This window comes from Miscanthus floridulus, chromosome 4, assembly GCF_019320115.1.
Source record: "Miscanthus floridulus cultivar M001 chromosome 4, ASM1932011v1, whole genome shotgun sequence".
Lineage (NCBI taxonomy): Eukaryota > Viridiplantae > Streptophyta > Magnoliopsida > Poales > Poaceae > Miscanthus > Miscanthus floridulus.
The window spans coordinates 32,344,150-32,358,823 of NC_089583.1; the positions used below are offsets into that span (position 1 = coordinate 32,344,150).

At 42.2% G+C, this 14,674-nt stretch overlaps 1 protein-coding gene across 1 annotated transcript; it reads left to right on the top strand.

Moving 5' to 3' along the window:
- Positions 1-7,635: 7,635 nt before the first annotated feature.
- On the top strand, positions 7,636-8,789 carry LOC136548355 (F-box/FBD/LRR-repeat protein At3g52680-like). Its single transcript, XM_066539916.1, has 2 exons — positions 7,636-8,478; positions 8,754-8,789. The coding sequence occupies exons 1-2, from the start codon at positions 7,636-7,638 to the stop codon at positions 8,787-8,789; spliced, it is 879 nt and encodes a 292-aa protein (XP_066396013.1).
- Positions 8,790-14,674: the final 5,885 nt, after the last annotated feature.

Sequence of the window (14,674 nt, forward strand, 5' to 3'; positions counted from 1 at the left end):
ACGTGGATGCAACGTAGAGACATAATTAATCAACGGCAACCGCAACTCTTAAAATACGTTTACGCTTGTCACGCTAACGAGCTAGCTCTAACGACTAACGTACTAGGCCACGTATCCATGTTGTCGAATAAGATGTTATTTCCCAACAAGTGTTTTAGCTTTAGACTTTCAAGGTGTTTCTTTATTTCATTGATTTAATATATATATATATATATTCGAACTAGGGCTCCTTAGCTATCTTAGCAACCCACTTATTATGGAGCTACAAAAATTATAGTGAGCACCTAATAATATTAAGAATTTACTGTGAAATTTTTAGAGCCAACACTATTACCAATTTATTAAAAAAATCCCTACAAGTTTATATCTTAACAATATTAAGTGTCTCAATTCAATTAGATAACTCCTGAAAATACTATGAAACTATGTGAACAAGATATATTAACAGGTAGATCATGATTTTTGGAACCTAACAAAATTAGTTTCATAATTTTTAGACACCGATTATATTAAGTCTACAAGTTTAGCTCAGAAATTAAATTAGAAAAGCATTAACCAATTCCTAAGAAAAAGAAAAATGATTTTAGCCGTGCGACCCATTTACGTGCGGCCCGCGCGGACGTTTTCCCACGCGCGAGATGGCATGCAGCGGGGAAGCCCACACGCGATGGTGCTTTTGCAAAAGAGACCTCAAGCTTATCCTAAATTACACCTAAACACACAACACTATTCCTATGTCTCTCTAACGAATTCCTTTAACCCCTGACTTTACTCAAATTTCCTCACGCATGCCTCGATGACTTTGTGCACAGCGGCGCGGCGGGCGGTGGCACGGGGTGGTTACGCCGGCCACCAGAGGCTCGCGTAGGCTCAGCTGATGGGCCGACCTCCACCTACGGCCCTAGCGCCTATACTAAGCGGCAGTGAGATGCAGCAGGATGCACTAGAGCGGTCGGCTACAGTGCGCGGTCGTCCATGATGGCGGTGCGACCGTTCTAGAGAGCTATGGTGCTAACAGAGCCATAGAGGTAGCGGAGAAGCATCAGGGCTAACCACAGACCTAGCCGATGTGATGGTTTGGTCGAAGACTACTTGAGCAGGGCTGGCCACGTGCGATCGAACGGAGCGGCGGCGTACCACGGTGGACACGGTCGTGTCAGCGGCCACGGGGTGGTCGTAGCGGTAAGGCTAAGGGGCACAGAAGGAAGAGGAGTTCTAGGCTAAGCTAGTAGTGTAGTCGATTGGCTCTAGATGGTTGGCTGGAGGGCTGCCATTGGCACTTGCCGATCATGGCCTTATCGGCCTGGTGGCGAGGAAACACCCAAATTGGAGGTTGGTCGGGCGTGATTCATGGCAGGGTGGGGATGGGTGAATAGGCGACTTAATGGCGGAGCATGAGACGTGATGAATCGAGTCGAGGTGACCTCTCTAAGCTGAATTGGTGAGCGGGGTCCGCCGGTCGAGATGGCAGAGAGGGAGGGGGTAGGTCAGAGCTCGACTTGTCCTTTGCCTTGGTGGAACATGGGCAGAACCATCAATGCATCACACATGCAGCAGTTATGGACAAAACGTGCATGTCCATGGCCAGACACGGCATGTGCGGCCGCAGTGCCATAAATGGCGAGGCAACATCATCGGCAGCGGGGGCAAGGCCATGCGTGTGGTGGCGAATATGATAGCAGGCAATGTCACAGCATGAGGCAGGGAGGACAGCGGCAGCAATAGTGCAGTGAGGATGGGGCGCCGGCCACGACAGGGCGAGCGGCGAGGGGCAGGGCCATTGGCTGCCATGTAGGCAGCCTGCGGCCAACATCGAGCGCTACGGCTAGCGACGGCCAGTCCACGGCCGAGCCAAGGGTAGCCTAGCCCACTAGCGCGTGGCATGCACGGCACGTGGCTTGGCCAAGCGTGTCCTGATGAGCACCAGAACGTAGGTGACCCGCTAGCACTCTAGGCCGAGCGATCCGAAAACATGTTGCCACACAATTTTAAAGCGAAGAAAGGCTGTGATCATACACGAACCGGGTTCAACCAATTCCACTAACCCTAAGCTGATACTAACAACGACTTAACAAAGCAATTATCATGAACAAAGAGCAACCAGAGAGGGAGATAAAAGGATGGCCAACATGAGTTCATCACTGTTGAACGTTGTTTCGTGAACTGAGCGCTAACCAACATGGTCTACAGCTCGTTTCAACGAAGTTCGGGCATTTTTGCAACGCCAACGCAAAACCAAACTAGTCCATGAACTACACCATGTCAAGGTACTCGTTATGGTGCAACCAACAGTACAAAAACATGGATCTAGTGTTTAAGAAATTTAATCAACATTTAAATACTGAAACGACATCATCATTAGGTTTTCAGACAGGTCATTTTAGTTCTAGAAGCTCAAATTGAATTCCACATTCAATTCTCGAGCTATCAAAAATACTATTGAACAACATCTATTCACCAAAACAAAAGTTGCATTTTCATCTACTAAACTTGTACTTCAAATTTTATTTAAGTACTAAATACAAGTTATATTTTATTTTTGTTTATAAAAATTGTTTTTCATGCTTAATCAAATAGGACAAGCCACTCACTATTTATTGGCTAGAATTGCTATCAAGCATTTTAAGCACTTTCTTCATACTTTTCCAAAACAAACCCTAAACAACTTTTGTTCCCAAGATTATTTAAAAGCTTTTAAGTACCAAAGAAAAATTGATTAGCAACACTTATTTGATTCTTTTATTCATAAAAGTAAGTCACACTAGGTTCACCTTATCATTTCATGTGAGAATTTATTTTAAAATCCTAGAAAATGCATACGCTAGGGTTTATTAGGCCTTTAACCTCAATGCTAACTAGGTCCTGTAACCCTAGGGGTGTTACACTTTCATTGGAAAATTTGTGGTGGTTTATTTTGATGGACATCTTGATATACAACCACACCATGGAGGAAGCATGTTGAGCACTATCAAAATGGTGTTAGAGGTGCTTAGAACTAAAAAATTGTATGCTAACCTAGAGAACTGCACCTTTTGCACCAACAAGGTTGTGTTTTTGGGTCTTTGTTGTTTCTGGACAGGCTGTAGAGGTGGATGAATCCAAGGTTGAGGCCATCAAGAATTGGCCAACTCTTGTCAATGTGAGCCAAGTGAGAAGTTTCCATGGCCTTGCTGGTTTCTACCGATGCTTTGTGAAAAATGTCAGCACCATTGTAGCCCCATTAAATGAGCTAACAAAGAAAGGAGTTGAATTTGTATGGTGTGAGTCACAAGAAAATGCTTTTCAAGAGCTAAAGAAATGTTTAACTTGAGCCCCTTTGCTTGCATTGCCTGATTTTAATAAATCTTTTGATATTGAATGTGATGCTAGTGGGATAGGCATAGGCGCTGTCTTAATGGAAGAAGGAAAACCCATAGCATACTTTAGTGAGAAACTAGGCGGAGCTCAATTGAACTATCCTGTTTATGACAAGGAGTTGTACGCTCTAGTTTGTGTGCTTGAAACGTGGCAACATTACCTTTGGCCAAAAGAATTCATCATTCATTCTAATCATGAGGCTCTAAAATGTCTAAAAGGCCATGCAAAATTGAACCGTAGGTATGCCAAGTGGGTTGAGTTCATTGAGTCTTTCCCTTACATTGTCAAGTATAAGAAAGGGAAAGAAAATGTTGTTGCTGATGCTTTGTCTAGAAAGAGTGTTTTGCTTAATCAATTGGAGGTCAAGGTTTTGGGATTAGAAGCTATAAAGGAACTATATGCCACTGACCTTGTTTTTGCAGAACCATACTTGAAATGCCAAGAAGAAAAAGGATAGGACAAGTACAATTTGCATGATGGTTTCTTGTTTTGAGCTAACAAATTGTGTGTTCTAGATTCGTCTATTCGTTTGCTTTTATTGCAGGAATCACACATGGGAGGATTGATGGCCCACTTTGGGAGGGAAAAGACTTGCTTGATGCTGAGTGATCACTTCTATTGGCCTAAAATGAGGCGTGGTGTGGAGAGGTTGGTACAACGATGCACCACTTGTCACAAGGCTAAATCAAAACTGAAACCCCATGGTTTGTACACCCCACTCCCCACCCCAAATGCTCCTTGGGAAGACATAAGCATGGATTTTATTTTGGGGTTGCTAATAACAAAGAAGGGGAGAGATTCAATTTTTGTTGTTGTTTTTAGGTTCTCTATAATGGCACATGTTATTCCTTATCATAAGAGCAACGATGCGTTGCATGTAGCTGACTTGTTTTTTAGGGAAGTTGTGAGACTACATGGAGTTCCAGGAACCATTGTTTTAGACCGTGATATGAAGTTCATGAGCTATTTTTGGAAGACTTTGTGGGCCAAGCTTGGAACGAAGTTGTTGTTTTCAACAACTTGTCATACACAATCTGATGGACAAACGGAGGTGGTGAATCGCACACTTTCCATGCTGCTGCGGACAATGATCAAGAAGAATTTAAGGGAGTGGGAAGAATGCTTGCCACATGTTGAGTTTGCATACAATCGGGCAGTGCACTCCACAACCTAAATTTGCCCATTTGAGGTTGTGTATGGTTTCAAACCAATTACACCATTTGACTTGCTGCCACTTCCCCTCCAAGAGCATGCAAATATGGAGGTCTCCAAGAGGGCTGAATACGTGAAGCAAATCCACTTGAAGACCAAGCAAGAGATTGAGAAGAAATCTGAGTACTATGTTGCGAAGGCAAATAAGAATCACAAAAGATGATCTTTGAGGCTAGAGATTTTGTGTGGGTGTATCTCCGAAAGGACAGGTTTCCAGAGAAACGACATTCCAAGCTGTTGCCCCATGGAGATGAGCCATTCAAGGTCATTGAAAGGATAAATGACAATGCCTTCAAGATAGAACTCCGGGGAATGATTATGCTGTGAGCAACACATTCAATGTTGATGATTTGTCTCCTTTCTTTGGCCCCGAGGGATTCGAGCCGTGGCCGACTCTTTCTCAAGAAGGGGAGGATTATGAGGACATCCACCATGATAGTACACAACCATGTGATGAACAAGCCAACAATGTCTACAAGGCTCCAATGACTCGGGCGAGAGCACAACGACTACAACATAAGGTGAATTCACTCCTTATTGATTATGAGCATGCATCTACTAAGAATGATTTACTACCTAATAGAGGTGCAATGCTTGTACTTAGGTTTGAAGAATACTCCATGGATGGATAGGCCACTTAGCGTCCAAAGAAAGCATGTTGAAGATGACGGTTGCTGTCCAAATTTTGACTTCCAAATTTATGGTGAATTCTGTACCGATCTCAATGGTTCCAACCCAAGTGTTATACATGGATGGAAAGATGGTGAAGTCTACTTTCATATGCAACTGACAGCACGTCGTTTGGAGCTCTGTAGGCTGAGTTATCCCTGTTTTAGTGAACACTAGTCCAGAAATCTGTTGCTGTCGAACTGGGCCAAAAATCAACCCATTCAGCCCAACTTCCTAGTATAAATAGCACCCCCACTCCTCCCTGAAACCCTAACCATTAATTTTGACTCAGAAAAACAGAGAAGCCAAGTGCTCTTGTCCTTAGGGTTGTGCCATAGCTGCCCCCTTGAGGATTGGGAGTTTTCTCTTCCACTTGTTCTTGTGTATCCTTGTGATTTGCAAGAGCTTGTATCTACCTTTGTGTGTTTTAGGTAAACATCGATCCATTGTGTGTGGTTGGGCGAAATCATTTGTCATAGGTGGCTGCAAGAGTAGCTGTTGGTGCCATCGGTTCGTCAGGTTGCATGGATCAAGTTATCCCCTTCCTTCGATCCTACGACGAGAAGATTGTGAAATCCCCCGCATCACCTTTCCCTCGCACCAGCTTGTTCGGCTCTAAAGTACACTAACCGCTAGAAGGCTCCATGAGCCATTGCCGGCACCGTGTCTTCGTTGAGGAGATCTCCCTAGGTCAACTCCTTGTCGTGCCGCAATCCTGCAGAACTATGTGGCGCATCTTCTCGTGGCTCGTAGATGGCCATCAAGAGCTGACCACACGTGGCGCCATATTTCGGCCGCTACGCCTAGAGATCAGAGGAAGGAGAAAAAACATCTCAGAGCCATTGGATCACACGATAGACAGCCTGGAATGGCCTTTGACCCCATCAACCCAAAAATTGAAGAACACATGAATAGTGATGCACACCAATATTTGAGGCGTCCCTATATCCGTGGTGCCATGTTACTCTATGATAAAAATTAAAAGATTTTTTCCTGGGGATAAAATAAAAAAATGCCCACAAATGCGACCTCTTTATTTCTCATTGCGCCTACGATCTGCTTAATTGGGCCGCGCGTGTGCACACTTATGGCCTAGCATGGCTTTCAATGACCTAGCCCGTGTTCCCACGACCTGGCCCGTGTTACCGCCTACGCGCTTCTAGCCCAGCTCGGCTTCCTGCTGGCATGTGTGGTGCTTCCGGCCCATCTCGGCTTCCCAGGACATGGGCCGTTTCCGCTACAGGTCAATGCATATAAATAAAAGAGAAATAAATAAAACTAGTGCTGTGGCCGGATTCGAAGACATGACTTGTTGCTTCCCAGATATCACTCTCCAACACATCTAATAGATGTTTGTGATAGTTGTGAAATTGTATTATTAATAAATACATAAGTCCATTTAAAGTCCAATAAAAAAGTATCCAACCATCACAAGAATAATATTCTATACTAAAATGTACCATAGGAAATTTCATGAAACATGAAAAAAAAAAACGATTAGTAACGGGGAAAACAAATAAAAAAAGTGGACAAAGGAAAAACTCAAGTAATAGTAGAATAGATAAATGGAAGTATGAAAGAAAAATGAAATATTAAAGTAAACAATAATCAGAAGTAAATAAGTAATACAAATTAAACATCACATAAAAAAGAGCAGAATAAAAAATACACATGACATCACATAGATACTATTGAAACAACCTAAAATATACCACAGAACATCTGACGAGGATTATAGCTTTTGCTTTTCGGGTACGTAGCTTTTGCTATGCACATAGATACACATTATGTCTAGATATATAGCAAAAACAATGTATCTAGAAATAAAAGCTAAAACATTTTATAATTTAGAATAAAGTAAATATTTTTCATTTTTATTAAAAAAGAAATACTCAGCTATAATGGACACCTTTTTTTTTTTTGAAAATTATGGACACGGTTGGTAACTTGGCATTTGAGAAGCTCTGGCCCCAGTACTACTGCTACAGCAAATCAGGATAACACCTTCTTCTACTTGGGGCATATTTCACACCCAGTCGTCACTTGGGCGGCCAGAGCGTAGTGCTCCAAGTCCATGTTTCCATCTACAAATAAAGCGCGGCGCGGTGCCGGAGAAAAAGTGCCAGCAAACTCTCGTACAGGCTACAGCCATACTCCAACTAGAAGAATTCAAATAAAACAGCTAGTCGCGGGGTAACTGACAGTTGCCGTTGTGAGTTTTGCTGGAAAATTTGGCACTACTCTATCGCTTTTAATTGTTGCTAGCTTGGTAAAATCGGAAGCTTTAGGTCATCATATCAGCCGATCGAGGTGCCTCTCAAGTGCTCCCCCCATTCGTTCCCCAATCGGCTACGGCGAGCGAGAATTCACACACTCTCCAGCCAAACCCAAGCCAAGATGCTGCCCACTGGCGACTCACACGCTCAGCCGCTGCCAGCGCCGGCCGTGCGCCAGCTTGACGACCTCCCGTCCGACGTCCTCTACAAGCTCCTCGCTGGCCTCCCGGCCGGCGACGTGGTCCGCACGTCGGTGCTGTCGCAGGCGTGGAGCAGCCGCTGGGAGTCCGTCCCCGACCTCGAGATCGACCTTGACGACCGCGTCCGCGACTGGGAGTCCGCGGCGGGATTCCTGGAGCGGTGCGCGGCCCCTGTCCGCGGCGTCAGCATCCGCGGTATCCCGCTGAGCCTGTTCGACCGCGCCGATGGCTGGGTGCGCACCGTTGCAGGCAAGAGCCCGCGGTCGCTGTCCATGGCGCTGAACATGACCGCGCTCCCGTCGCTCTTCGCCTGCAACCCCGGGGCGCTGGCCGACCTCAAGCTGGTCACTTGCGTGCTGCCGCCACCGCCACCCGCCTTCGCCGGGTTCCGCGGCCTGACCGCGCTGGACCTCGACTACGTCCTGTTCTCCGGAGAGAAGGGGTGGGAGCGGCTGGAGGCCATGATCTCGGCAGCCACGCCCACGCTGGAGAAGCTCCGCCTGGCTAACATCGGCTTCGAGCATGGCGCCACCGGCGGGGCCATCCCAGGCGCGTGGATCATTCAGGCGCCCAACCTCCGGTGGCTGGAGCTGCGCCTGACGATGGCCGGCGCTGGCTCCTGGGAGCTGGGGAACCTGCCCAAGCTAGACTACGCCAACATCACGCTGAACGCCCAGGAGCCGAGGGACTACGGGAGCATGGTCACTGCCCTTTCTAGCGTCAGGGAGCTTGAGATCGGCAACTTTGACTGTGCTACGTTTCAGGTGCGAGCATATATCAGGAGTAGAAGATTTTATAGTCGGGTGTTTTTATTTTTAGAAATGGACAAACCAATACCTCTAATAAATAATTTCTTGATCGCCTCTGACAATAATTTTCAAAAAAAAAAAAACAACAAAAAATCGGTCCCTAGATGTGTCCATCTCTATTAATCGGAGAGGTTGTCTTCTAAAATCTTTTTTTTGTTGTAGTGTCTGTGTATGTATATACATGTTTGCATTCTTTCAGTATCCATTTTAATCCATTCACACTGATACAGAGACGGGCTTTACTCCCGGTGGGGAACCCTCTTTAGTCCCGGTTCCCCACCCGGGAGTAAGCATCCGGGACTAAAGGGGGTCCTTTAGTCCCGGGTCAGGAACCGGGAATAAAAGGGGGACCTTTAGTCCCGGTGGGTAACACCAACCGGGACTAAAGGTCCTCCCAGCTTTAAAAAAAATAATACCTCCCACCGCTGCGTCCCATGAGATTCGAACCCAAGACCTCATACATTGCCTCGCGCGTAGCTTACCACCCCACCTACACAACACATCTGACAATAGATGGGATGCTTCCCTTTTGAACTAACCCACCGGGGGACCTTTAGTCCCGGTTGGTGGCTCCAACCGGGACTAAAGGGTCCTTTAGTCCGGGTTGGTGTTACCAACCGGGACTAAAGGGTCTACCTTTAGTCTCGGTTGGTGTTACCAACCGGGACTAAAGGTTGAGGACTTTTAGTCCCGGTTGGTGGCTCCAACCGGGAGTAAAGGTCCACCTTTAGTCCCGGTTGGTGTCTCCAACCGGGACTAAAGGTCCCCTGCCACTGTGCCGAGCGCAGTAGCCGTTGGGCAGGGACCTTTAGTCCCGGTTGGAGACACCAACCGGGACTAAAGGTCTCTCTAGTCCTGGGCGCAAAAAATGTCGGGACTAGAGCCCATTTTAGCCTCGGATGAAAGGTCTGTTCTCTACTAGGATCAGTATGCATTTTAGAACAACTGTAGGTCATGACAAAGTTCCATAATGAATTATGCCTTATTTGCTTCTTCTATGCTTTCGCTGTAGCTTGCGAGTTGGGATCCGTTGTTATGACATGGAATGTATGCATTCTAGGAAGATCTAGGGGTTCCCCCCCTCCAAATCTGACTTAGACCTAGGCAAAACTGAACTTCTAATGTCCAAAGTTAATTTTGCTTTTTGTGTAGGCAGTTTAGTGGACTGGGTCACCGGTGGAGGCTGGTTTGTTTTTTTTTTTAATCGTACAAGGTCTGTTAAGCGTACTGACATGATTAGTCATGGCACTGCTTGTGAAAGAATATGACTTAAATAATTGGATATGAGATGAGAGCTTGTCCACGTAAATGCAAGTTCAATTGAACATAAGTTTCATATGACTTTACATGCGTGTATGCCTTCATATTTTGACATAATCCAGAAAAAAATAAACATGGGGCTTTGCCTATCCCTATATTTGTGGTGGACAATTCCCTTGTAAGCCCATGATATTCATGAAAATGATAAAAACATAGTAACAGCAATTCTAAGGACACATGGATTTTACATCCAGAAAGATGTAACGTGTTGGAAGAAGTGCCGCTCTAATGTAGTAGTACCAATCAGCCGGTCATAGTTTTGTTTCCAACGGCAGGTTCCTTGAAATGCATGATACCAATAGGTATAATTTTAGTCAATATTAGTTGTGCACCCTATATAATGTTATTGCTCTTTCGTGGTTGTGTGCTTGAAAAGCAGAGGTCGGAAGTAGTTTTTTTCAAAGCTTTGTATCAACTCGATGTATTGCTCTTCAAAAAGTAATAAAAACTTTCTTTACCAAAAAATTGTTATTGCTTCCCTTTAATATCCAGCACTCTTGTAGTCTATTAGAAATAAACCCATAACTATTATATATGATACTCTCTCCATCTGGGAATATAGGGTAGCCTAAAAATATTAAGAAATATTGACAGTACAAAAAACACATATACCCTTATATTGTTTCCTAATCAATTTAATTCCCACTGTACAGATGTGTGTCATCCTTGGATTAACGGACATTCCATGATAAATGTCAAGTAACAAGACATATACCTACTGAATTTGAGCACCTATATAATGGAAAATTGTACTTCTGTCACCTAAATTCTTAGATACAATTTTTAATACATATACAAAGGACAGAGTGAGTATATAATTTTTTTAAAAACCTGAATACATTCTGTTGAACTCTAATCAAATATAGAAGACACATGTTCATTTTCTAATATGTACTTTTTTTATGTCTCAAAGTTATTCATAACCTAATGACCCAAGTTTGAAGTTTAAATTTGCGCAGCCATATATATATATCTACCATTTCAACCTTCCAAACTACAATCAAACTAGCTAATCAGTAGAAATTAACTGGTAATCCCTGAATTTAGTAGTATATCATATTATGAAATGGTTAACGGTGTTGGTATATTCATATTTTCATATGCTATAGTGTTCCTGGAAATTATTTGTTAGTCAGGTGTTTGTGGCCAATTTTGTTTCACTCTTGAGAAAATGTCCAAATTGCACAAAAAATACCCTCAGCTATATCCAGGTCACACTAAATAATATGTAATTGTGCAGATTAGAAGTAATTGGCATAACCCACTAATCTCGCCAAACCATATGAAAACATGCCTCAACTATTGCTACATCCTTGATTGTTATGACCATTGTACATATGAGATGACACACCATTGTAAAAGGTATAAGATTATTGTTGAACTCAATCATTCCAATCCTATGAGCACCAGTACTATATATATGTTCTATAATATTTCATATTATAGGTGATATAGACCAAACCTGTGTGCTAACTAAAATTTCCTACAACAGCTTCGTCGTTGGTACACAAGATTAATTAGTTCTCTCATATTTTATTATTGGTGTTGGTTATTACAGCATGGTTGCAATTATAAGCTGTGCACAATTTCCTCCCAACTATTATAGGGTGCCACAATCGACGACCTAAATACATATTATTATGAAACGACCATTTTTTCAGAAGGCATAGAAATCAGTAAAGGTAAAAAACAATCGTAATATTAATTGTTAATCTTTAGCTCATATTCTGTGGACATGATTGCCAGTAGTTATTTATTAATTGCAATGCAATTCAAGATGTTGGTCCCTCTTTTATAAGTTTGTGTGTATATTGAGCTACACATGTTTCTTCCATGATGTCCACAGAAGAATTAATCCAAGAACAACTGATCGAGCTGCGCCATACCAATCTATTACGTCTCAGATTTTCTTTTGCGTGTAACTGTGATATTTATATCTCATATATTGTTGCTTTAGAATCTGATACCACATAGTCTTTGATAATGTGCAGCATATGTGTTACAAACTAAAAAAAACTATTTATTCTCTGCAGGTCAATGGACTTACTGTACAGCTAGCTCTTTCATGCATATTTGAGAATCTAAGGTTTTTGAAACTTCATACACATTTTTATGAAGCTTCAACTGTGCTATCAACTATTTCTCTGCTTCATCAAGCTCCCTTCCTTCACGTTCTTGAAATTACGGTATGCTAATATCTTGTTGAGTGTTCATACTATCTTATCACCACTCAGTGATATTGTATGTAAAGTTCATCAAAATATATTGATCTGTTGTCCATTAAAAACTTTTTGCATACAGGACAATTCTCGACATGAAATCAATAGGGAAGTGGATGCATTTGCTGAAAACTTTCTCAGCACATTGCCGAATTGTAGTTTGGTGAAAAATCTGGAACGTCTACATATGAAAAGTATCTCATGCTCTCCAAATGACATGCACTTTATCAAACATGTTCTACTCTATGCAAGAAATCTACAAATGGCCACAGTGGAAAAGTTCAAAGGAAATAGGAATTCTGCTTTAGATGCATCAAGAATGCTCAAGGAATTTGAAAGAGTATCACCAGCAGCAAGGATCTGTTTTAAACATGGGGACTTTTGTTGGTTGGCTTAGCTGTGATGTGAATAATATGGAACTATAAAATCCATATTACTTCTGATCGTTGTACTAGTAATTGGAAATAAGCTATGAACTCTATGTAATAATCACATTTCTTCTATGTGGACAAACATAGTTTCTTGGTTACCAGGGACATCATTTCAGTTAATGGTCTCCCATTGTATGTTTAACATTGTGCAGGAGGTTTGGGGGGAACAACTGTTGGATGGTTGTAAATCCAAACCAAATGAAAATCCTTTGCGATAAAAAAGTTGGATTGGGGGAGGATATATGTACAAAAAGTATAAGTTCGAACTGGTGACAAAGTATATTGTCAACCAATACTTGACCGGCTCAATCAGTCTCCACTGTATTCCTCATTCGATGCCCAGTGGAGGACAGGTGAGGCATATCTAAGTAGCATGAATGGCAGTTATCGTAGATTGGTTGTGTACAACCTTTGTACGTAAAATTAGATTGCTTCCTCTCATTGCTTCTCGATGCACTTGTTGAAGGAAGAGCAAAGCATGGTGCAGTACCTTAATAAATCAGCATGAGCAACTCACAGGAGGAGGAACAATGGGGATCACATTGCAGCCTCACTACATGAACTGGTCAACCGATTCTCTTTAACCCTTCAAAAGTTGCAAAAGTAAAGGACAACCCAATTTTGTATTGCACAATTGCAAGGACTGCTAAGAATGTGCACATCAACTAGGTCAATTGGTAAATTCTTTCTTCGACAAGTTTAACCGTATATGTATTCTGAGAATATGCTGATGCCTAAGAGCTGTCCAATGCATACAGGATTTTTGTTTGGCTAGCAATCTCGAACATCTGCATATGAAAAGTACTCATGCTGTCCACATGACATGTTCTATATTTCACCTGTATGCGAAATCTCCAACTTGCCTCAGTAGATATGTTTGAAGCAAGTACAATGGAGGCATCAATTAAGAGACCTCAAAGAATTTGAAAGAGTACAAGAAGCAGTAAGGGTTTGCTTAGGAGAATGGAGATTCTCGTGTGTATGGTTAAGTATGGTGTTAGCAATTAGAAAAAAATAAATTCTACAAACTTCTAATTGTGGTAAGTGGTAACTAGTAATTTGGGACAAACTATTGAAACTATATGCATGCAATAACATTTCCTCTATGTGGAAAATCATATTCTCATTGGTCACCACTTATCGCGCGATATTAATTTAGTCAATAACATCTACTTTTAGCATTTCATGTTGTGCGGGTGAAATAATATATTCATGACTCACTGACCCTCACAAAGGAGATTTTCTTGGTAAAGGGGCACAAATAATGGATGATGGTTTCTTCAAAGAAAAAAATACTGTAATCTGGTAAATAAAACCATGGAAAGACCCTTTTTTTTTAAAAAGCAACTAATTTCTTGAATTCTTTTTTCCAAATGAGAGAGGTAGAGAAAGGTTTGATTTTGCAATTGGTGGCTAAATATTCCAATACTAATATACCATGGAGTGTTGCCAATTACATGCATGGTTTGTGACTAAACACTAAGCATCGCCCTTCCATATTGCTGCAGACTGAAGAGAAAAATTGCCATGTTGTGCAGAACCTCGACAACCAGCATAAGCATATATCTACAGAAAAAGTGAGGAAGAATAGGAATATAGTACTGTGTCCTCCCATTTAACTGATACATTTTCACAGATCAATAAACAACCACTAGTAATAACCAGATTCAAATGCCTAACTATTGTCAGTCCATAGGGTCTGAAGGATCAAATAATATACAAACAGTATCAGAGATTGAAAATAAATTAGATAGAAAAGAGTAAAGTTAGATAAAATGAGAGGAGTTTGTCCATGGACGATTGAGATATCACTAGAATTGTTAATTCACCAATTCTAAGATGACATTAGAAGATGCAAAAGTATACAAGGAGCCCTAATTTTGTATAGAAATTGTAGGGACCAATAAGCATGTGCACATCAACTATGTTGATGGGTAACCTTATGTTGGGATTTCCTCACTACCAAAAAATGCAGATTTCGTGAGGGATGAACAAATGTCACAAAATTGTTCATCCCCTCACAAAATTGTTTCATGATGGGCCACTCTCATGCAATAACCCTCATGAGTCGAACACCAGGGTAAATCAAAACTTGCATGGCAGTCAGCTGTCACGAACATATTTTATGGCGGTCACCAACATGAAACATTAGGCATATCGTCAGGTTTTCAGAATAGTTCA

Coding starts and splice junctions, on each gene's coding strand:
- LOC136548355 (XM_066539916.1), top strand. CDS start 7,636: ATGCTGCCCACTGGCGACTCACACGCTCAGCCGCTGCCAGCGCCGGCC. Junction 8,479..8,753: donor TTGACTGTGCTACGTTTCAG/GTGCGAGCATAT, acceptor ACACTGATACAG/AGACGGGCTTTACTCCCGGT.